General features: G+C 53.7%; 1 protein-coding gene across 1 annotated transcript in view; it reads right to left on the bottom strand.

Moving 5' to 3' along the window:
- Positions 1–4,095: 4,095 nt before the first annotated feature.
- Positions 4,096–23,174, bottom strand: part of TTC28 (tetratricopeptide repeat domain 28) — a 509,780-nt gene continuing 490,701 nt past the window's right edge. Inside the window, exons 16-23 of the mRNA XM_031948792.1 lie at positions 21,844–22,564; positions 20,003–20,127; positions 18,690–18,921; positions 17,751–17,827; positions 16,207–16,230; positions 15,246–15,375; positions 8,119–8,226; positions 4,096–7,687 (exon numbers count right to left, since the gene is read on the bottom strand). Of these exons, the coding sequence (XP_031804652.1) occupies positions 6,084–7,687; positions 8,119–8,226; positions 15,246–15,375; positions 16,207–16,230; positions 17,751–17,827; positions 18,690–18,921; positions 20,003–20,127; positions 21,844–22,564 (3,021 nt within the window). The 3' untranslated portion in view covers positions 4,096–6,083. The remainder of the gene's footprint in view (positions 7,688–8,118; positions 8,227–15,245; positions 15,376–16,206; positions 16,231–17,750; positions 17,828–18,689; positions 18,922–20,002; positions 20,128–21,843; positions 22,565–23,174) is intronic.

Raw genomic sequence — 23,174 nt, forward strand, 5'->3', positions numbered from 1 at the left:
GGCTGGTCAGGCAGTCTTGGCTGGAGTCCTTTGCTTCATGGTACTTACTCCCTGCCACGCAGATCTGACAGCACCCGGCACAGTGGCTGGCATTTGGTGGGAACTCAGTAAATAGGTGAATAATTTTTCAGGTTATTACTCTGTATTTTATCAACTCCACATCCAGGGAGCATCCTGGGAATCCGAGATAGCTTGAAGACAGCACAAAATAATCTTCCCTCAGTACTCACTTCTTGTAAAAGCATTGCACCCATTCAATAAGCCTTTGCTCCAGCACCCAATAAGTAAAAGCTAAAGGGCCACAAATTTAAAAAAGCAAACAAATGCAATTCTTCAAGAGCCCCATGGATCCAGCAGAGATCAGCTCATGGGTGGATGGGCCCAAGAAGTTTATCTTTTGGGGGTCCGGGCTTTGGAAACAGGCTGTTTAGCTAAGCTGGTGTGTGGGTGGAAAGATTTGGAGAAATAATGACACATGTCAAATGCTGTGTGGATCTAAAAGCCCTTCAGCAAGGCGAGTTCTGGAGCTGAAAGGGCTTCAGCAAGGCGAGTTCTGGAGCTGAAAGGGCTTCAGCAAGGCAAGTTCTGGACCCGAAAGGGCTTCAGCAAGGCGAGTTCTGGAGCTGAAAGGGCTTCAGCAAGGCGAGTTCTGGAGCTGAAAGCCCTTCAGCAAAGCGAGCTCTGGACCCGAAAGCCCTTCAGCAAGGTGAGCTCACTGTAGGTGCATCCCCAGCTGTGACTCCAAGCTTGGAGGGAAGCACCTTTGCAAGTGTGTACTCTGCTGGAATAGAGTTACCTTGAAGCAGCGTAATCAAACCTCAGTGGAGAAAATCACAAACAGGAGGGAGACCACAGGGCAGGTGTCAACAATGTGGCAGGAGGTAGCGCCTGAGCTGCATCTAGAAGGGATGATTGATAGGATTCTGGGGAGGAGGGATGGGATGAGAAAAATCACCTGAGCAAAAGTGAAGCGCAAGGAAAGGTGAGTTATATCTGGGGACTCCGGAGAAATGTACAGGTCAGAGAGCAGAGGATGTGAAGAAGAGGAGTGTGGGATAAGGCTCAGTCTTCCAAGGCCTTCAACACCAGACTGGACAAGGAAACGTCACGTGGGAGAAGATGTGTGAGAGCGAGGAAAAGAACGAGGGCCTGATGAGGCTAAGTCTTGGAGGGAAGGGGGCAGATTACAGAGTATCGGGAAGTAGCTGCTGTTTGCTTCTTCTGAAGCTAGAATATTTTGACATTCCACATTAGAAAGAACTTCAATGGGGAAAAGCTGTGGTTTAAAAAAAAAAAAAGCTTTTGCATCTCCCCCTTTCCCTCTCCCGACATCATTAAAGTTTGGCAGTTATTCCCTCGGGATTGTCCTGCTACCAAGTACCCAGAGAAGACAAAGGAGAGGTACGACCTTTTGCGGCAGAAACCCTATTCCCAAGGAAATTTACTTTGGTAATTGGAACAGCTTAATGCGGTGGGATATTCTGAATCTGTTATTTTTTTATTTGGCAATTTACTTTTTATGGTGTTTGTCTACATCGCTTTAAGTTGCTTTTGAATCCAAAACCCATTTCCATATCGATGAATTTTCCGATTGTCGCCTTTGCGATGTCTCATTGTACATATGCAAAATGCTATGATGCACAAAACAGAAAATAAAATGGGTTCTGTTTGCGAGGAAGAATTCTTTGTCATAAAACCATCTCCTAAATTAGCTCGAGAAGAAAAAAAAGAAAAAAGAAAACCCGTCCAACTCCAAAGTCCTTATACTTTGGCAGATAAATATCGTCTCTATCTTCCAGAGTTTGGCTCCTCCTTATATACCTACATCCCCCCACTGCCTCCGGGAGCGGAGCCTCCCCTCGGGATCTGCTTCCCCAGCCCCACAAACCCTCCTGGCTCTCAGGCTGCTCCCTCTGTTCCACAAGGGAACTCCCCCTACCCCCTCTTTCTCCACTCATCTCCATCAGATTCTTCCCACAAGGCCCAGCTCTGGTCCCAACTTTTCCCTGAAGATGGACTTACTTGCCCTAGTGCCCAAGGGCCCTCTCCTTTAAACTCCGATGGAACTGCCCTGACTTCCTGGCAGTCTCTCAATGGCAGGGACAGCCTTGCTCCATCCCCAAGCCTCCTCCGTAGTTTCCAGTAGGAGTTCAATTTCTATTTTTGCTGATGTTATAAAGGGACAAGTCTGGCTTTTCCTCAGCTTTAAATATTCCGCACTCTGACCCGAAGCGTTCCGGAGGTCGGCTACTCCGGATTTCTTGCAGCCACCAGTCACCTAGAACCTGGGAGGACCCGCGGAGTCGCAGAGAACACGACGACGAGAACTGAGAGAGCTCATGCTTTTAATAGACACTGAAATCACAAAGGGAGAAGGCCAAATGCCTCGGCAATTTCAATAAAAATATGAAATTCTTTTTACATGGTAAATTTCATAATATAAAAAGTTTAATGCTGTCTGGAAACACAGAGTGTAATTTACAAAAAAAACAAACAAAAAAAGTCCACGCAGGCCAAACATGGCTAACACTGCATACAAGGAGGGGCCGCTACCTGGGGACACGGCCGGAGAAGGGACGCACTGGACCAGGGATCTCGGAAGGAGCTGGCAAAAAACAAGGGCTCAGTTCGCCCATCACCCGGAGAGTCTCTTTAGACACCACAGGCACGTGTGGGATGAGGGTGATTCCACGTCCACTTTTCTCCTGCTTCACTACAAACATTCCCGGGGATTACTCCAATCTGAACTGCAGACAGTTCTCTCTTGGGGGGCTTTGGAGAGACAAGGTGGGCAGGGAGGGAGAGGGAGACAGAGCCGGACAGGAGAGGAGCGACAATTCATTACCTGTTGGGCGGGGCGGCACCTGGGCCCGGATTTTCATTTGTGCCGTTTGCTAAATTAGGGAGAAACCTGTCGCTGAGATACATTGGTCCGGATGGAATGAGAAAGTTTGGATTTGGATTTGGGGGGGCCCCATTCTTACTATTTTCACTCGGCTCAAAAAATCACAAGAGTGAGAAGCTACTTGACTTGTAGGATAAGTGCAGAACACAAAGGTGTGTTAGGGCAAGAGCGGGGGTCTTACTGTCTCAGGGCTAAGTTTATCGGGAGGAGTGGCCCTGCATGGCTTATTATATTCAGTGACATGATAATTTAGCATAATTATAATTCAGGTAGGGCGGTTCACTTTTCTGGCTTTAAGCAAACACAAACCCCATCCAAACGTCGTGAGCCACAAAAGGAGAATTTCAGTCCCCCCAAACCTGGTCCCTGTCGGGGCTCCACTTGTTCCACCCGAGGACGGAGGGCAGGGGGACTGTTGGGGGGGGGATGTTGTTCAGAATTCACATTAACGCCAGCCTATCCTGTCCACAGTATGAGGATGTCACGCATTGCGAATGAAGATCCCGCCAAAGTGGCTTCAAGCATCATTCCCCCGGAGTCCGCTCCCTTCATTTACACCCGGCCATCTGTTAGCACCAAATCTTGGTGCTGTCTAAAAGCAGGCCTGTCCCAAGATTACTTCCTGCCAGCATCCGACCGTCGTTTGTAGCTTTCTTTTTAGCAGGGTCAGATTCCCGGGAAAGAAGCTCAGCAAGGGAGACGGGCGGCCGGTTCTGTGATTCTGCGGCGTTATCGGGAAACTTCCCCATCTTCTTTCCCAACTTTGCATTTGGCGTCTGAGGTTCTCATCGGGACAAAAAGCTGCATCCCCCATCCTAGCCATTAAAGGGGAAGAGCTGCCCGGAACTGGGACCGCCGCCCGGGACCACATCCTCAAGAAGCAGCGCCGGCTCTAGCCGGCCAGGTTGTGGCCAGGTATCATTTCCATTGGAAACAGTTGCAGCGAGCGCGGGACTTCACCCAGACGGCCTGTCCCTTCTTGGCTGAGAGATTTCTGGGCCTGGAGCAGCAATGACGGATCCACGTGTTGGTGCTGTCCGTGGCTGGGGAGAGTGGGCCGCAACAGGATTGTAAGGGAATCAGCCCCTCGTGACCCTCTCTCTTTTTGTTTTCGGGCTAATTTTTTTCCCTGAGGCAATTGGGGTTAAGTGACTTGCCCAGGGTCACACAGCTAGGAAGTGTTAAGTGTCTGAGGCAGATTTGAACTCAGGTCTTTCCGACTTCAGAGCTGGTGCTCTAGCCACTGCGCCCCCTAGCTGCCCCTTTCCAGCTAATTTTTGATGGTTTAGCTCTCATTCTGTTGGCCAAATACCCAGGGCTGCAAATTTGGCTTTTCTCTGGGGCTGGAGCTTCTATTATCAGTGAAAATCACCCCCACCAACTTAAGTTGCTTAAGTGCTTACAAAAACATGTGCCTTCATATCTGAGGAGTTTGAGTTTGCATTCATTGACGTGGCTACAATGATTTTAAATGCAAGACCCCTATAAATTCCCCAAATAGCACCCCCCCCCAAACCCTACATGCATCGTGCTCAGGAGGAGAATTTAAAATGACCAGCTCTCTACCTTGTACTTCTGGGACACATTTCTTCTGGAGAATTCCTAGTGTGAAAAATATGAATCGGGCCACGATTATTCCATCCATTTTGCAGATGGACCAAATGAGGCACAGTCAGGCTAAGTGGCTTGTTTATGGGTATAAAGTGATTTAGTGCAAGAAGGGAAGGTAGTACTCTGACAACTCGAGTCCCCCCCACCGACTAGCACAATGTCTCTGCCACATCCAAGGACGGCCCACAGACAATGACAAGGGGGTGGGGTCAACTCTTGTTAACATATTTAAATTCTCTGACTCAACACTACACGGACTCCATGATTCGGGGGCATTTCTCCTCCAGACTAATACACAACCTATGCTTGATCTCCCCTTCCTCCCTCTGGCGGTGACCCTGGAAACGTGCCCTGGCTCATCTCTCCCTCCGGCTCCTCTCTCCTGCTCCGTTCTGCCCCATGTGCCAGCTACAGGTGCAGCTCACGAGCATTCGGGCCCATGAGCCGCAGGGGACCTCTTCTGGGAAAGAGTCTTCCCAGCAGCCCCGGATGAATCGTGAACTAGTTAATGGATGGCATGGAAGGTGGGAGGCTTGGAGTTAGAACAAAGAGGCGGGGAGGAAGGGGAGTGCTAGAGTGGGGGCGCAGGCCGCGACCCCCCACTCCTCGGCTTGCACCTACTGAGCCAAACGACATTCTTTTGCTTATAACAAAATGGAAAATCAAACCGTTTTTCTTCCCAACTTGTTGGCCGCTACTTGTTGATGAGCAGTCAGACTTTTTAGACACTTTTTAGAAAATGTTTTGAGCTTTAAAAAACAACAGTGTTGTATAAATGTAAAGTGTTATCATTATTATTCATAATAAAACCAAGTTGTTTCTAGTTACCCAAGTACAAAAAAGGCCCAAAATGTTTGAAAAGCATAAAAGTTGCATTTTCATCGTATTTGCATAGCTCTAAAATGCCTGGATAAGGTCGATTCTTGAATTTTGAGAAAAATTCAAGTTTGGCTGCCGTCGCGGGGCCCAGAGGGACGTTTTGAGAGATAGTGAGTGACTGACCAAAGTTCAGAGTGGAAGCACAGTTTTAACCTGAATTATTGCATTGGTGCTGGGAAAGTCCAAGACTACAAGACCCAAACTTCTCTAATTTCATTACAAATCATTGGCATCTATTTTTGGCTAAGAGAACGCTTTTGGGGGGGCTCTAAGAAAACCTTTTCTCGATCCCACTTCCGCCAGCACCTGGAGGCCTTAAAAAAAAATCTGTGTACAAAAGGTATACGGATATACCTCTTAGCAAAATAGGTGCTCCCTTTCCTCTCCCCTCCCCCCCACGAACAATTTCTGTATAAAAATCCTCCCGCATTATCAGACCCAGAATGAGAATCGGCAAGTTCAAAGGTTAACATTTGGTGAATGGCGGGGAGACTCCACCCCAAGATCCCCTGTCCTGGCTGCCCGGAAATCAGCTCCGGGGGTCGCGGGGGAGGGGCAGCGCTCACCCCGGAGCTGATGGGTCTTTAGCAAAACTGGTTGCTTTTCCCCTTGAACAAGGCAAGTAGGCAGAAGCGAGCCGCGGCCCTCCGCGGGACCCTCCCTGGCGCTGACCCGTGGGAAAGTCACGTTAACATTTGGAGGAAGGGAAAAACCTCCCAGGGGAGAGGAACTTGTAGCCGTTGCCCGAGGGCAGTCTCAAGGGGCGCATGGGCCCCGGGGGGGCGCCTGCCGGCCCCGGGGAGGGGGTCGGGGCGCTGGCGTCCGAGCGTCTGTGGCCATTGGGGGGGTTTGCCGGGGGAGACGCGGGGTGCTGCTGCTGCAGGGAGAGTTCTTTGAGTTCCAGCTTGTCTACCCCCTCCTCCTTTTTGCTGTGGCGTGGGGACAAATTGAGCAGATTCAGCACGTCCCTTTTGGAAGTCATGGTGCCAGGGGCCCCGCGGAATATCTTCACGGGGCCCGGGGGAGGCTGGGGGGTGCTCTGCCAGAACATCTTCAGGTTGTGGATGGCCTGCACCTTCTCGTCGATGGCCGACATCTTCAGCTTGTCCAGATCCGGGGCGTCGGCGGGGCTGGAGCGGGCCGAGCCGGCCGAGGAGTAAGAGAGAGCCGGAGAAGGAGCGCTGCCGGCGGGCGACTGCTGCCCGGAACTCGGGGACATGTTCCTGGGTGACTTGGAGATGTGGGCGCTGTAGGGAGAGCTGGGGTACTTGAGCTTAAAGTGAGGCTGGTCCGTGAGAGAGCTGGGAGAATCGGTGCTGGGCGAGGGCCGGCCGCTGCCCTCCTTGGCCGCGGGGCTGCTGTAGCCCGAGCTCACCTTCTGCAGGGACGAGCTCCTCGTGGGGGGCTTGGGCCGGGCGCTCACCGGGGACGAGCGCTGGCTCCGCTGGCTGGAGAGCACCGGCCGGCTGAACGCACTCGTCTCGGAAGCTCGGAAGGCGCCGGGGCCGGCCGGGGGAGCCCCGTCTTCGCCGGGGCCACTTTGGGCTCCCTGGGCGCCGCTGCGCTGGAGGCGCTCCACAGCCAGGAGGTGGCTCTGCGTCTCCTCCAGAATCTTCTGGGCCAACTCTTGGGGATCGAGGTTCGGGGCGTTTTCCTCTTGGGATTTAACAGTACTATCGGTTTCAGTGCTAGACTGGTCGGATTCGCCAGTATCGGAACTCGCAAGTTTCCCGACTTTTTGGAAAGGTGAGTTTGGACTGGGAATGAGAGTCATTTTCACGGGAGAATTGGGGGTGCTTATGCTGCCTTTGGAGCTGACAGATAATTTAATGCCCCCGGGCGGCCCAACTTTGCTCTGTTTGGGATCTGGTGAAAATCTCGTTTTTACATTTTCTTGGTAAGTGGCCAAGGGCTCGTTGCTAATGATGGAGAATCCTTCATATTCTTCTTCCTCTTTGCCGGCTGCGGTGCTGCTCTGTGGAGACAGCTGGCTCCTCGGGGCGGAAGGCCGCTGGCAAGAGGGGTTCTTGGGCTTTTCTCCGTCCTGCCGCCCTCTGGATCCTACGCCTTCCAGGGTGCCCTCAGGCTTGGAAACAAAACTCATGGAAGAGGCGATGGAACTCAGGCTGTACACGGAAATGGCGTCCGAGGCCACGCTCTCCGGGCAAGTTGGGGAAAACGGAGGGTTCGGGTACCCCAAGGGAGCCTGGTTGGAGATGGACTGGGCCGAGGCCAGAGACTCCAGGGATGAGGAGCTGTCCAGACTGAGGCGTTTCGGGAGCTCTGTGGAATCTAAAGAAAACCAGCGGCCAGTTAGTGCCAGAAGCCTCACCTCAGGCTGTGATTTCGGACTAACTGGGAGCCTTTAGGGTTTTCCTTCATACTGGAAAGTACCACTGTGTAGAGAGGGGGGCAGAGGAGTATCCTAGGGACAGTAAATAATTGTGAAACCTACTGAAGACAGTGATGAGAAATAAAAGCGGTACTTTCTACAGATTTTTAAAGATCTGACCACTTTTGAAAATTCATTTAAGTATCACAGAAGGATACACTAAAGAATGAATCGGGGTACTTTAAGAAACCTCTCTGGGGGCCAGCAATGGTCCCTGATATGGGACACTCAGGACTAGCACAAGTCTAGGTAGTCAGAAGGGACCACTTTCCCAGTACCTACGACAAGTGACAGGTGGGCTCAGCCTCTGTGCAGGTGTAGCCGGACTTACCAAAGAGAGACAGCAGGGACTGGAGAGCAAAATGTATGGTTCTTCGATTGGCTTGTTTTCCAGTTTTCAGAATCACCTCTTCTTGGCCAACTTCACAGAGGTCAAAACCTACAGGAAGAGACAGCACCGAAATCCATGTCTACAGGGAAGGTTCAGAAGTAAGTCTTCTTACCACTTCCTTAAGACCCTGCCTCCTCTAGCTGCCACCCTGTTCAGGTCCCTAGAAGGATCTCTGAAAAAAGGCTGCCCAAAACCCTTGTTGTTTGAGACAATGCACCCTCCACTCTGGAAATAGAATCCTACTTTACTAAAGAGTCAAAAGCCAAGTAATAGGCTGGAGAAATGAACAGGACAACAGAAAAAAATTCTGACCATAGAATATTAGTACAGTCATAAGGAAGAGCAAAACAAACACGCAGAAGAAGATAACAAAATCAAAGCTACTACATCCAGAACTTCCAAGGAAAATAATGGTCTCAGGCTATGGAAGAGCTCAGAAGGGATTTTGAAAATCAAGTAAGAGAGGCAGAGGAAAAATCAGGCAGAGAATTGAGAGTGGTACAAAAGGAAATGCAAAAAAGATAATGAGAAGAATGCCCTAAAAAGCAAATTTGGCCAAATGAGAAAGGAGCTAGAAGAGTTCACTGAAGTAAATAATTCCTTAAAAATTAGAATTGAGCAAATGGAAACTAATGACATTATAAGAAATCAAGATACAATAAAACAAAACTAAAAAAAAAAATTTAAAATAGAAAAAAATGCAACATATCTCATTGGAAAAAACAACTGACCTGGAAAATAGATCCAGGAAACACAATCTAAAAATTATTGGTCTACCATAAAATCATGATCCCCCCAAAAAGAGTATGGACATCATTCTTGAAGAAATTATCAAGGAAAACTGCCCTGCTATTCTAGAACCAGAGGATAAAATAGAAATTGAAAGAATCCACCAATCACCTCCTGAGAGAGATCTCCAAATGAAAACTCCCAGGAATATTATAGCCAAATTCCAGAACTCCCAGGTCAAGGAGGAAATATTATAAGCATCCAGAAAGAAACAAGTCAAGTACAGTGGAGCCACAGATATAACAGAAGATCTTCTACATTAAAGGATCAGAGGGCTTGGAATTTGATGTTCCAGAGAGCAACATAGCTGAGATTATAACCAAGAATCACTACCCAGCAAAACTGAGTATAAACCTTCAGGGAAAAAAGGTAGAAATTCAACAACATAGAGGATTTTCAAGCATTTTTGATGCGAAGACCAGAGCTGAATAGTAAATTTGATTTTCAAATGCAGGATTCTGGAGAAGCATAAGGAGGTAATAGCAAAAGGGACTTAATAAGATTGGTCTGTTTATATTCCTACATGGGAGGGTGATACTTGTAACTCATAAGAACTTTCTCATCATTATGACAGTTAGAAGGAGTATATGTAGACAGAAGGCATAGGTGTGAATTGAATATGAAGGGATACTATCTAAAAAAAATTAAAGGGTGAGAGAAGAATATACTGAGAAAAAGGGGAATAAAGAGGGAGAATGGCATAAATTATCTGCCATAAAAGAGGCAAAAAAAAAAAAAAAAGCTTTTACAGTGGAGGGAGGAAAAAGGGAATAAGTGAACCTTACTCTCATCAAAATTAGCTCAAAGAGGAAATAACATACACTCTCAATATGAGTATAGTAATTTATTTTACCCTGCAGGAAAGTAGGAAGGTTAGGGGATATGGGATGGGGGGAGAGTGATAGAAAAGAGAACATATTGGGGAAGGGGGTGGTCAGTAGCAAAATATTTTTGAGGAGAGAGAGAATAGAATAAACAGGGGGAGGGAAAACAGTTAGCAGTAATAATTAAGGGAAAATTTGGAATTTGGAAAAATTAGAAAAAGAATTTTGAAGCAAGTTTCTTTAATGAAGGTCTCATTTCTTAAACGTATAAGGAACTGAGTCATATATATATATATATATATATATATATATATATATATATATATATATGGAACCATTCCCCAGTTGATAAATGATCAAATGATATGAACTATGCTCAAAGGGTTATAATGTGCATGCATATCCTTTGACCTAACAACACTACTACTAGGCATGAATCCCAAAAGAGATTTTTTAAAAAGGAAAAGGATCTAAACAGATAAAAATATTTACAGCAGCTCTCTTCTCACCAGAAAATTGGAAATTGAAGGGATGCCCATCAATTGGAGAATGGCTGAATAAATTGTGGTATGTGATTATGACGGAATATTATTGTTTCTCGGGAAATAATGAGCAGGATGCTCTCAGAAAAACTTGGAAAGTCCTTCATGAACTCAAGCAAAGTGAAATATACAGCGTAAAAGTTATAACAATGTTGTGTGATGATCAGCTGGGAATGACTCTGCTATTCTCAGCAATATAATGATCCAAGACTACTTGGAAGGACTTATGATGAAAAATCCTATCCATACCTAGAGAAAATACTGATTGTGTCTGAATATTGATTGAAACATACTTTTTTTTACTTTATTTTTCTTGAGGGTTTTTTTGGGGGGGAGTGGATGGAGATCTATGTTTTCTTTTACACCATGAATTTTATAGAAATGTTTTGCATAACTTCACTTGTGCCTTCTTAATGGGGGATGAGGATGGAAAGGAAGGGAGAGAATCTGGAACTCAAAGATTTAAAAATAAATGTTAAAAATTGTTTTAAATGTAACTGAGAAAAACAAAAATATTAAATTAAGAAAAAATGATTTAGTTCTTTCCACCACAAAACATACTTGTAAGAATGTCAATCTATTCTTTTAGAGAAGAGCCAATATGTGGGGCGGTTCACAAAAGTCACAGAGAAACAGACGTATTCAGAGAAAAATTTCACTTAGTTCTTGTTACAATATTTTAAAAAATCTGCATGTGTGGACAAGTTCACACCTTGACAGCAGGTGGTAAGCTACTTGAAGGCAAGAAGTGCATTTCTACAAACTATTATGGGTGCAGCTGCTACCCCAGGAGGTCCTAAAGGATCAGTGTTCTTCAATCACAATAGCTGAAATAATCTAAAGAAACTGGAGCCAGCGCCATGGTCCAGCTGGTGTCTCTTGTCAAAGATCAGGTGTAATGTTCACAGTAGATTATGAGGTTTCTTAAAGGTACAACAGGGGATGGAACACTTGTTCCTGGGCAGACAGCAGCATCCTGACTTCCCAAGGGGGAAAATGAACAAACCAAGCAAATCGTTGTGAAGCAACATGTGTGTGAGTGTATGCGTGTGTGAATAAACATTTATTAATCGTCTGCTGTGTGCTAGCCACTATGCAAAGTGCTAGGGAGACAACAAGGCAAAAGATCTCCTGCCTTCAGAGACCTTACATCTAACAGAGGGGACAACATGCAAATGAATATGTACAAAGTGAGCTAAATACAGGCGAACCAGGAAATAGCAAAGTGAAGGTAGGAGGATTAAGGGGGATTGGGAAAGACTTCCCGTAGAAGGTGGGATTTTAGCTGGGACTTGAAGGAAGCCAGAGAGCCCAGGAGGCAGAGAAGAGGAAGATGAGCATTCCACGGGGGACAGCCAGAGAAAATGCTCAGTCAGGAGAGGGAAGGTGCTGGGGGGTGGGAGTGGGAAAAGGGGGGAGGGAAAGAGAGGGAAAGACAGAGACAGAGAGGTAGGAAGAACAACAGAGAGGGAGACAGAGATTGAGAGACAGAGACAGAGGTAAAGACAAAGAAACAGAAAGGCTACAAAGAGGGAAACAGATAGAGACAGAGCGGTAGAGGCAGAGAGATAGGAAGACCAACAGAGAGGGAGATCGAGACAGAGACTGGGAGACAGAGACAAAGAGAAGGTATGTGTGAAAAGCCCAAGCATCCAAAGCTGGTGCACCAGAGAACTCCTACACAATGCAAGCCTGTGAATGGACAGTAATGGAAGGCTGGGAAGTCCTTTGCCCCAGAACGGTTCTTGGGAACACAATGGCGTCCGGCTCTAGAGAAGGCTCTTTTGTCCACCCCGGCATCCCCTCTTCTGTGTCAGGAGCTGACGGCTGGCCCTGCTGGGTAAGGACCAGACCACCGGCTTTAGCCCAATGAAGCAAGAATAAATCATGGCCGCCTGAGCCTGACATGTTGTGGACTTGCAGGCCGGCATCCCCTCACCAGGGATTTTGTGACTCAGAGTCCACAGAAAAGCTGATCAGAGCAGCCACGATGGGGTTTTTGTTTGTCTGTTTTTTTCTCGTAAGCCTGCAAGGTCCTAGAGACGGAGCAGGGCCGGTCCCCAGACGCCAGGGCTGGCACAGGAGCTGCCAAGGGTTCTGGTTGCCATGAGAAGTTTTCCTCTGTGAGTGTGAGAATAAACAGTCCCTGAAATCTGAAGCACTGTGACCTGATTCAAACAGGAATAATGATAAACGCTGCCGGGGCTGGGCCAAGTCGGAAGTTTACCAGTGATCCGGACAAAGTGGCCACTTCACTCAGGACCTGTGGCCACGGCTGCCCTGCCCATGGCTCCTCGGTCATGTACCAGCTGACGCAGGTCACAGCTTGGGAGTCCTAGGGAGGAACACTTCTCTGTAATGAAACCTTCCTATGAAAGCAGAGTATTCACAAGGGACAAAGGGCCAAGCTGGTCCCAGGTTGGGCTGCGGTGCCAGCCCCAGAACAAGATTGGGAGGCAGGGCCACGGCTTGCAGAAGCTCTGTGGATTTCCCAGCGAGTGAATCATAGTCGGGATTCAAACTGGAGTCTTCTCACTGCAAACGCAGGTTTTCTCCACTCCGTCATGAGTTCCCGAGCCAGCCTTCCGGTCCAAAGGGACCTTTCTTCTAAGCCTTCTGCTCTTATGCCCGAATCCCCAGCTTTGCTTAAAGAGCCCCAGGGAAGGGGGTTCAGCCCTCAGAGGCTGGCTCGTGTGGAAGAACACGCTTTCCAATATCCCAACAAGCATCCTTTGGCTTCTGCTCCAGAGGAACCCAGAACCTCCTGCACAGCCACTCCATTTGTGGACTGCTCTGATTGTTAGAAAATTTTGCCCAAATTCAAGATTAAAGTTGCAATTTCTACCCACACTGAACAAACCTAATCTTTCTAATTATCCCCCTCCTTGCCACCCCTCCCCCAAGGCTTTCTTCACCAAATTAAGCTCCACGTTCCCATTTCTTTCAGCAGATTCTCGCGGGCCCCATGCCATCCTGGACACTATGCTTTAGACAAACTCCAGCTTGTCGATGCCTGTTTTACAGTATGGTACCTAGCGGTGAGCCCAACACTCCAGCCAAGGGCTGGACTACAGAAATCTGCCGCTTGTCCAATCCCGACGTGAGGCCCTTTGCAACTCAAGTAGAATGGCACCTGGAGGTCCCACATCCCATGGCTCTCCTGTGTAGGTGTGTCTGGGATGTCTAAAGAGCCACCAAGGCTGTGGTGGATCCCCGAGAGCCACGATGAGCATTCTTTTTTTTTTTTTTTTTAAGGCATATGCATCTATACAATTCTCTTGTTGCACAAGAAGAATCAGATCAAAAAGGAAAAAAAAAAATGAGAAAGAAAATAAAATTCAAGCAAACAGCAACAAAAAAGTGAAAATATTATGTTGTGGTCCAAGCTCAGTCCCCACAATCCTCTCTCTGGGGGCAGACTCTCTCTCTATCATCACAAGTCCATTGGAACCGGCCTGAGTCATCTCATTGTTGAGAAGAGCCACATCCATCAAAATTGATCGTCGTATAGTCTTGTTGTTGCCATGTACAATGATCTCCTGGTTCTGCTCACTTGCCTGGCTCAGTTTTTAGACCTTGTTGTCCCCGTTACAGTTCTCTGGGATGGAGCAGGCCATGGCAGACCCACCTGACCTCCTGATCAGCTCCCCGGGCACTAGAACTCACTAATTCCTGCAAGAAAACCTGCCATTCTACATCTGGACAGCTTGAATGGTTAAGAAGGTTGCCCCGATGGCACATGAAGACGTTTGTCATGATCACATGAACTCGGCGACCGCTGAAGATGACTGAGGGTGGAGAAGGGTTAGAAGTGGGCGTCCCCCTTGGCCAGCGAAAGGCAGCACCCCGGAGAGAGGCGACCACACTTAGGGTCAAGACCACTTGTCTCTGATGCTTTCCAGTCCCTACCTCTGTGAGCCTCAGTTTTCCCACCTGCCTCAGAGATTGCCAGAGATTTTAAATGGCATCGGGTGCACAACATGCTTTGCAAACTTTATTTGTTTACCTTCAGGTACAGTAATAATTGAACTTATTATCAGTGGTCTTTAGAAATCAGGCTACATCTGCAGTCTACTTAAAAAGGTGGAGGTCAGGAAAGGGAAAGGGGTTACCTTTCCTTTATGAGGTCCAAGGAATTCTGGTGTGGGACAACCTGTGGCCAGCAAACCCTGGCTTCTAAGAACCAAAGGCTCATCACCAATGGTTTGCTTTCCTAAAGGGGGGAAAGATTTGTCTTTTCATTTGAAAGCCCCCGATTCTGGGAGCATGTGGCTATGATGTGCCCTTTGGGGCCTGGGGGCCTATAAGGGACTTCCCTGGGGGGAGCAGCTGTTCCTGGCCCATCCTTCCTCGTGAGTTAACAGAGAACCAGCAGAAAGGCCGGTCCTTGGCTTGCAGCCTCACAGTCGACCTGAGGGAGTCCACCACTCTAGGCCAAGGAGGCTAAGCTGGGTTTTTCCCACACCAAAATTCAGCAGATGTTTCCGAAAGAAGTGAAAAGTCACTGAGGCAAAATCAAGAGCTTATGGGAGCTTTTGTTGAAGCTTAAAACGAGGCACCAATAACCCAAGATAATAGTGAGAAGAAATGTTATTCAGTCATTTTTCAGCCATGTCTGGCTGTCCTGACTCCATTTGGGGTTTTCTTGGCAGAGTCAAGGCCTCTTGGAGGCCTTGGCCACTGACTTCTCCAGCTCTTTTACAGATAAGGAAACTGAGGCAGACAGGGTGGAGCGACTTGCCCAGAGTCCCACGTCCAGGAAGTGTCTGAGGCTGGAGTTGGAGTCAGGACAATGAGGCTCTGACTCCAGGCCCAGCGCGCTACAACATCAAGTATCTCTCAGTGAAAGGCAAGAGGGAAAGACACTAGAAACTGGGGGATGATGCAACTAAAGGGGGGAATGTTTCCTTACCGAGGGCTGCCAGGAACTCGTGACAGCCGGGGAGCCGCCAGAGCTGGACACTGATGGAGACTTGGATTGGAGCCAAGGAGAAATCCTGTTCCTTCTCTCCGGCTTGGAGCTGGACCAAGACCTGGTGGAGCTGGAAGACAGGGAAGAGGCATCAATCTCGGCCGGCCTGCGGAGACTCGCCCTCCCCGTGCTCCCCCCCACCCACCCCACGGCTCAGCGCGGCTGTCAGGGGCCCCCCAGGCGCAGCCCCGCTGACTCTGAAGCAGAGCCGAGGCGGACCCCCTAACTTCTGGGAGAAGCCAGACCGCTCGCCCCCTCACAATGAGGATTCAGAGAAACATGGCGGAAGGGATGTGGCTGCTCCGCTGGCTGACTCAGCAGTGGCAGTGCCCAGGAGAAGGATTTCACGGCCCTGACAAAGCCCTCGGCGGGAAGCCAGAGCAGCGTTGGCCACCAGGAAGAGCCCCGGGCTTTCCTAGGACTGGCGGGAGCGTGTGGGGAGGGAAAAGCTCTCCCTTCTAAAATCCCGCCACGGACCGAGGGTCGAGCCCCGGGACCCGCACGGAGCTCAGCAGACAGACTAGAGAGGAACAGAGTGGGAGCAGATGGTGAAACGCAAAAGGGAAACTGAGCAACGAGAGGCCTCAGGGGGAGCCTCGGCCATGCCGCAGGCCCAGATTCCTCCTTGGTCTGCGTATGCTGGGGATCCCTGGTGCCCCCTGGCATTAAGCGCCATTAATCGACCTTATCCGCACTCAACGCCAGGGGATGTTTGTGGCAACACAGAGATGGGATGCGGGGGGACAGTCCTAGGTCTCGGCCCCGGGGTCCATGGAGGCCGCCCAAGGAGCCCTGCTCTTCCCAGGGAGGGACTGGCTGGGCCCGGCCTCCTGTGGCCGCCCAGAGGCGGAGGTTTCTTGGGCTCACCTGGGTCACAGCTGCTACTTAGAGGAGTACTCACCATTCCAACCATATTTTTAACAGCCTTCAGCCAGCAGATTATAAGAAAAGGAAAGAACCAGAGAGAGAAAGAGGGAGAGAAAGAGAGAGAGAGAGAAGGTGGTTTAGACTCAAGCACAGCTTGTTGCGCCCCATGAACTGCCCACTGCCATCAGCAAGCTCTGGGCCGGCCTACAAACTCGCAGCCACAGCGGGGTGCAGTCAGGGGGGGAGACAGAGCCAGGAGGGGACAAACAGGGGCGGGAGCAGCCAGACTGGGAAGCCCCCCTTGCGGACGCTCTGGGACCCGGCGGCGGCCCCCCACCCTCTGCGCTCCAGGCTCGGGGGGAAGCACTGAGCACTCGGACCCAGGAGAGCGGCCCAGTTGCCTCTGGAGGCCCGGGCCCATCCTCCAGCTGAGCCTGAGGGCAGCCCAAGGGCAGCGGGCCCAGAGAGGCGTGGTCTGCCAGTGCATGAGGGGCTCTGGGGCCCCCTGGGCTTCCCTGCCCCCCATCTCCGGACCCGCCCGTCTCCTGGGCTGTTAGGGAAGCAGATGCCATGCGCCAGTTAGAACGCGGAAAGGAGCGCAGTCTCAGCCCCTCCGAAGCTGTGGGGAAAGTCCCTGGGCTGGGCCGCCCCCCACCCCACCCCGCGCTGCCGCCGGCCAAAGGGGCAGGAGCCCCGTCCGCACAGGCACCGTTCTGTGGAAAGGAGGCGGAGCCGGGTGGCGGGGCCGCCTCGGGTGGTCGGGCTGTGCCCTGTGCCTTGTGACCAGATGACCAGGATGAGTCTCTCAGGCACCACCTCGTGGGGACTGGCCAAGTGCTGCGGCCTTCTGGGTTTGTGCCCAGTGCGTGTGTGTGAGTGAGTGTGAAAGTGTGTGTCATGCATGAGGATGAATCTGTGTGAACATGAGCATGTATGTGAATGTGAGCGCATGTGTGTGTGGATGAGTGTGGATTGTGAGTAGGGGTGTGCACTCTCCCATGGGAGGGGGGGCCCATTCCAGGAGCCCCTCCCCCCAGGTGCCCGCTGGCCCTAGAGAGTGCCCGCGGGTGGTTCCTCTGGGCCCAGAGAGAGCAGTACTGGGTCCAGAAGCTTCTGAGGGAGATCACTTTTCTTCCTTTTTTCCCCCTCAAAAACCAAGACCCCAGACCAAGCTCCTGCGCACACACAGAGGGGGAGGGGGGCGGGCGGAAGGACAAGGCTGCCGGCCCCGGACTGCAGGCGCTCCAGGCCTCGAGGGCTGGCTGGGCCCCTGTGGGAGTGCCCTTGGGAGGAGGGCCCCTGGGAGCGCAGCAGGGGTGATTTGTCCCCTAGCTGGCCCAATGGCTCCCAAAGGTTGGGGGAGGAAGGGGTGTGTGTCTTTGGGCCCCCAAGGGAGAGGCTTCCCTGAAGGTCCTCCCCAAGCTGGCTGCCTTCGGGGAAGGGCTCTGGTGCTCCCTGAGGACCAGGGGGGTGGGGGAGGCCAGGCCCGAGCCGCCCCACAGCAGAGCCCCCCTGCCCGCCAGTCCCAGCCGGGTGCTTCCCCTCCCTCTGGGACCCTGGCCCAGCCTGGCCGCTTACCCGGCTGATGAGTTGTTCTCCAGCTTCCGAGGTAGTGATGAGTTTGCACAGGGCCTGGAGGGCGGGGGACGGCAGCCCTGCAAGGCCAGACAGGGAGCTGTTCAGGACCCTTGGGGGGGGGGGTGAAGCCCTGGGTGCCCCCAAGGAGACCCCATGGGTGTGTCTTTTCCCTCACTGATGAGGGGGTCTGCCCAGCTGTCCCCTTCCTGGCTGTTCCCGGCCCGGCTGTCCCCCATGAGGGGCCGAAGCCCCCAGAGGCAGCCCTGCCAGGCTGGGAGGAAGCGGAGACCCTATGGCGCTGACTGAGTGGCCCCTCCTCCCCAGGCCCTGCTCCTGGACACACAGATGTCAGTGAGACAACCGAGTCAGGCTGAGTCTCTCCTGCCACGGACACGTCTGGGACTTGCCCCCGGTGACTGGGGTGGTCTTGGAAGCTCTGGTTTGTCACCGGGGTCTCTGCTCTTTCCTTCCATTGGAGGGCCAAGGCGGGGGGCAACAGAAGAAAAGCCTCTTGAGCAGTGTGAGACAGGAGGGAACTTTAGTAAGGGGGGGAGGGGGCAAGGGAAGCAGGGGGGGCTGGGGGTGGGCAGCCAGGGAGCACTGGCACAGTCCAGCGGGGAGAGAACGAGGGCCAGACGGGGGGCCCTCTCCATCCTAGGAGCTCCAGAGGCACATGCCCCTTTGCACCCCCAGCACCTTGTGCCATCAGCCCTTCAGAGATGGCAGTGAGCCAAATCAAGGCTGTGACCTTCCCAAGCCCACCTGGTGCTTCTCTGACCTCGCTGCCCCCAGTGCCCTCTGTACCCCAATCTTCCCTTTGTGTGTGAGGGGGTTAGGCGGGGCTGTATCCCCACCTGCCCTCTGTGGGGGTGAGGAGGGGCTGTACCCCCACTTGCCCTCAGTGGGGGGGTGGAGGGGCGGCCCTGGCCCCCTTCTTACCCAGGAGAGACTGCAGGGTGGTGCTGCACTGCTGGAGCCGCTCGCCGGGGTCAGAAGTTGGGAAAAAGACGGCGGCGGGCAGCCCGCTGGCCGGAGGGTCCAGCCTGAACCCCACGGCGGTGAGGAGCGCCTGCCAGCCGGGGATGCCGCCCACCTTGTTCTCCACGCTCTGCTGGGAGGTGTACATGGCGTTGCGCTGCCCGTTCTGAATCCGCTGCAGGGACTTCTCCACCTGGGGCGGGCAGTGCAGAGGGGCGGGGGTCAGGCTTCCCCTCCCCCGCCCTTTCACAGCATCCCCCCATGTTAAGGAGAGAGTGACAAGGAGCCTTGTCAGGGCACAGCTTGGGGGGCCTGTGGGGGCCACAGGCAGCTTAATCCCCCAAATAAAACCTCTCTCTAGTCATAATTTGTGTATTTCCCTGTTCTCCTTCCCCATGTTTCTCACCTCCCTATTAGACAGGGGGCTTCTGGGGGACAGGAACTGCCTTTTTCCTTTCTTTGTGTTTCTAGCCCTCGGCCCGGGGCCCGGTGCACAGTAGGTGCTTTATAAATGCTGGCTGCCAAGCCGGATGGCGGGTGGGGGGAGCTCGTTCAGTGCCAGAGGGCCTGAGGTGGCCCCGGAGCATTCCCGCCCTGGGCAGGGACACTTGGGGATGCCTATACCCGTTTCCTCCTTGTTTGGAGGTCCGGCCCTGTCTGACCCCACGGGACTTCTCCACCTGGGGCGGGCAGTGCAGAGGGGCGGGGGTCAGGCTTCCCCTCCATCACCGGGAGCGGGGCTGGCTTTGGTCAGGACACTGACTGTAAACTCTGTCCTAGGCGACCCCTCCCAGCAGCCCAACCCATGGGACCCGAGGCCTCTGTCCCAACCCTGCCATCATTCACCCCCTGCCCATGTGAAAAAGGCCGCCCAGAGCCCCTGAGCCTGGGGCAGGGGCTGTGGGTGACGCCCGGCTGTCACTAAGTAAGTGGCCTCTGCTCTGGGCGCCTTGATTTCCCCATCTAAGCACCCACTGTGTGCCGCCCTTGGGGCACAGGGACCCGGTGTCTGCCTCCGGGGGCTCCTGCACACCCAGAGATGTGGTCATTGGGGGAGGGGGCGCGCCTGGCCGCTGGGGGGGGGGGTGGGACTCTAGACTGTCACTCTGGCTTCCAAGGAAAACCTTCCCTCAGCCCGGAACCTCAGTTCCATCTAAAGCTGCCGATGGAAAGAGCTCCCCCAGCCCTCGGATGCATCGTCCGGGCCGAACTCCCTCCTCCGGGGGGACCCTGAGACCCGGTGGGGGGAAGGTCCGGGCCGAGCTGCCCCTCACCAGGTGGAGCAGCACGCGCAGGGCGTCTCGGGCTCTCTCCGGGTGCTGCAGGATCTCCGTCAGGGCCTGGCCGATGAGGGATGAGGGGCTGTTGAGCTTCACGTCGCTGCCGATGAGCAGGAAGCCTGCGGGAGGAGAACGGATTCCGTGGTCAGCCCTGAGCCCCTCAGTGGGGAGCAGCCCCCGGCTCCCCCATCCTCACGGGCCTGAGGCCCCGGGCGAAGCAGTTCTGGGCATGGTGACACTTTGTGCCCAGCCAGTGCTGGGGGAGGGGGAGGAAGGAGGGCCCCGGGAGCGGGAGCCAGGAGCCCCAGCTCGGCCGCTTCTGAGCCACCATGACCCACTCGGACTTTGTCCCTCACTCTCCCAGCCCATCTTCCCCCTTGGCTGGCAGCAAAGTCAGCTAGTCTCTGCTGCCCCCCCCCCCCGCGGCTCCAAAGCTGGGTCCTGCGGACCCCAAGTCCCCCAGCAAGGCCCCAGTGCCCCCAGCATCAATGTCTCCTCCCAGTACACGTGGGCCCCCCGGCCGCCTCAGCCTCTGAGCCCAGGATCCCCAGAGAGCACTCGGGCCCTTAGGGAGGGAGGTCTCCTCTTCTGGACTTCCTGTCCTTCCAGCTAGGGAGGGCCTTGGGGAACATCCTGGGCAGCCCACCAATGGGAATCCCCCAAATGTTGGCCAGGCCAAGGCTCATCCCAGGGAGCTGAGGATCACAAAACTGGGGGTGACTTGAAAGCGAACCCCACACTCCCAGACCCCGGATTCTGGGGTCCCTTTCTGGCAGTGAGCCCAGCTGGTCCAGGCAGGGGCTGGGGGTGAGGGGAGCACTCCTTGGGGGCTTTTTGCCCGTGGCCGCCAGGCTGTCCCAGGCCACCTTTCCTGGCCCCCAGCTATTGCTGCCTTTTTCCCCTTTTTTCTTTTCTTAATTTCTTTTATTTTTTTTTTAATTTTTTCCTGTATTTCTATTTTTCTTTCTTTTTTTTCTTTCTTTTTTTTTTTTTTTTTTTTTTTTTTTTTACTCTAGCTCCAGCTATGACAGAGATGGCCCAAAGCCACTGGTGGGCACAGGCCTGAGAGGGCTGACCAATGGCAGATCCACAAACTGAGGCCACATCGTGGGGCAACACCGCTTTTGTCAGCCTCAGCGGCCCCTGGCCCAGCTGGGGGGGGGGGTCATTTCTAAAATGGGCGGGGCCTCTGAGGATTGGGGGCCGCCGGGGAGACAAGTCCTCCAGGTGGGGCTTGCTGCATCCTCCACACTGCAGGCCCCGGCTTGGAACTGGGGCCACACTGGCGGGTGCTGGCCCCTGAGGCAGAGCCCCCGGTTTCCGGTTCTGGCTGTTTGCCCCCCTGCGACTGGCATTTAACTGTTTAAACATGATTTCGACTTGATTTTTTTTTCATTTAACCTTAATGAGTCTCAGTTTCCCACTTTGTAAGAAAGGTCAGTGTTCATTCCCTTGAAGGGCTGTCACAGGCAAAGTGCTCAGAGGCAGGAACCTGGAGACGCTTCCTGCTGTATGACCTGCCTCAGTTTCCTCCAGCCCCAGCCCAGGCCTGAGCCCCCTGCCCCGGCCCAGCCCCGGCGCCTGGCTCTGGCCTCCTCCTCCCCGGCCCCCTGGCCCCAGCCCCTGGCCTGGCCCTGGCCCCTCCTCCCCGGCCCCCCGGCCTGGCCCAGCCCCTCCTCCCCGGCCCCCCATCCCGGCCCCCTGGCCTGGCCCGGCCCCTCCTCCCCGGCCCCCCATCCCGGCCCCCTGGCCTGGCCTAGCCCCTCCTCCCTGGCCCCCCGGCCTGGCCTGGCCCCTCCTCCCCAGCCCCCCGGCCTGGCCCCGGCCCCTCCTACCTGCCCAGTTGGACGGGTGCGAGAACTGCTTGCTGCTCTGCACCCCCTTCATGGCCTCACCCAGGGCGGCGCTGGCCCGCAGCCCGTTCAGCAGGGAGGAGTAGAAGGCGTGGATCAGCATCTTGGAGGCGGCCACGGGCACGGGCCACAGCGACACCAGCACGCACTGGGCGCCCGCCGCCAGGAAGGCCCGGGTCAGGGCGATGACGCCGTCGGCCGTGACCCTGCCGCCCGACTCCTGGTAGGAGCCCAGCACCACCAGCTTGCCCGGGAGCCGCAGGTCCAGGATGTCGGCGGCCGTGAGCAGGAACTCCTGCAGGGGCGGGCAGTCTGAGATGCTCTCGGCGTCGCTGGCATCGTCCTGCATGCGCAGGGACTCGGGGATGGTGTAGGGGTTGCCGAAGGAGCTGCGGCTGCCCCCGGGGGTGCCCTCGGCGTTGGGGGTCAGCACCAGGGCGGACAGCTTCCAGGAGATGTGGGTGGCGAAGTGCACGCACTCGGCCTGGCTCAGGGCGCTCATGACGCGCTCCTTGGTGGCCACCGCGCCCACCAGAGGCTGGCAGCCCAGCAGCTCCGACACCATGTAGGCCTCCTCCTCCGCCGAGGGCACCGGCCCCCACAGCCAGCGGTCCATGACTGCCGAGGGCAGCTTGGGGTTGCCGATGACGGCCGCCATCGAGGTGGAGCTGGAGAAGGCGGGCGCGCTCTTCCTCAGGAGAGACTAGGGCGAGAGAGGGCGGTGAGTGGGGAGGCGGCAGCCTGGCTCCTTCCCTCCCTCCCTTTCTCCCTCTCTCTGTTCCTCCCTCCCTCCCTCCCTGTCTAAGGGCGCCACATAAAGCCAGATGTGACTCATGATGGCAGCCTGTAAGAACACAGCTCCCCCCAGCAGCAGGTGGCCTGAGCGGCCCCATGTGCCCTCCCAAGGACGGTGCCCCTAACCCAAGGTTGGGCACAGGCCTTGGTCACCTTGGTGCCCCCTGCCCCCGACACCCCCAGGCCTCCTGTTCAGAGGGGGTCAGTTCTAAGTGTAAAGCCCTCAGTGTTCTTAGCATTGAGGTGGCCAGTGTAGGTTTGGATGGGGGATGGAGCCCCTCGAGGGGAGGCCGGTGCCCCCTGAGGGGAGACTGGCCACTTTTGCTTGGCTGTGCTCCCAAGGCTCAGTCTTTCTCCCCTTGCGCCCAAAGGGGCTGCTCCCCAAAGCTGCCCGAGCCCTCTCGCTTTAGTCCCTGCTCTGCTCTGTCCTCACAGTTGCTTGCCACAAACTAAGCATGACGCCCCTGGGTACAAGAGGCACCCAATGGATGCGGGGATGGCGCCGCCTGAGGATGGGC

This window comes from Sarcophilus harrisii, chromosome 1, assembly GCF_902635505.1.
Source record: "Sarcophilus harrisii chromosome 1, mSarHar1.11, whole genome shotgun sequence".
NCBI lineage: Eukaryota > Metazoa > Chordata > Mammalia > Dasyuromorphia > Dasyuridae > Sarcophilus > Sarcophilus harrisii.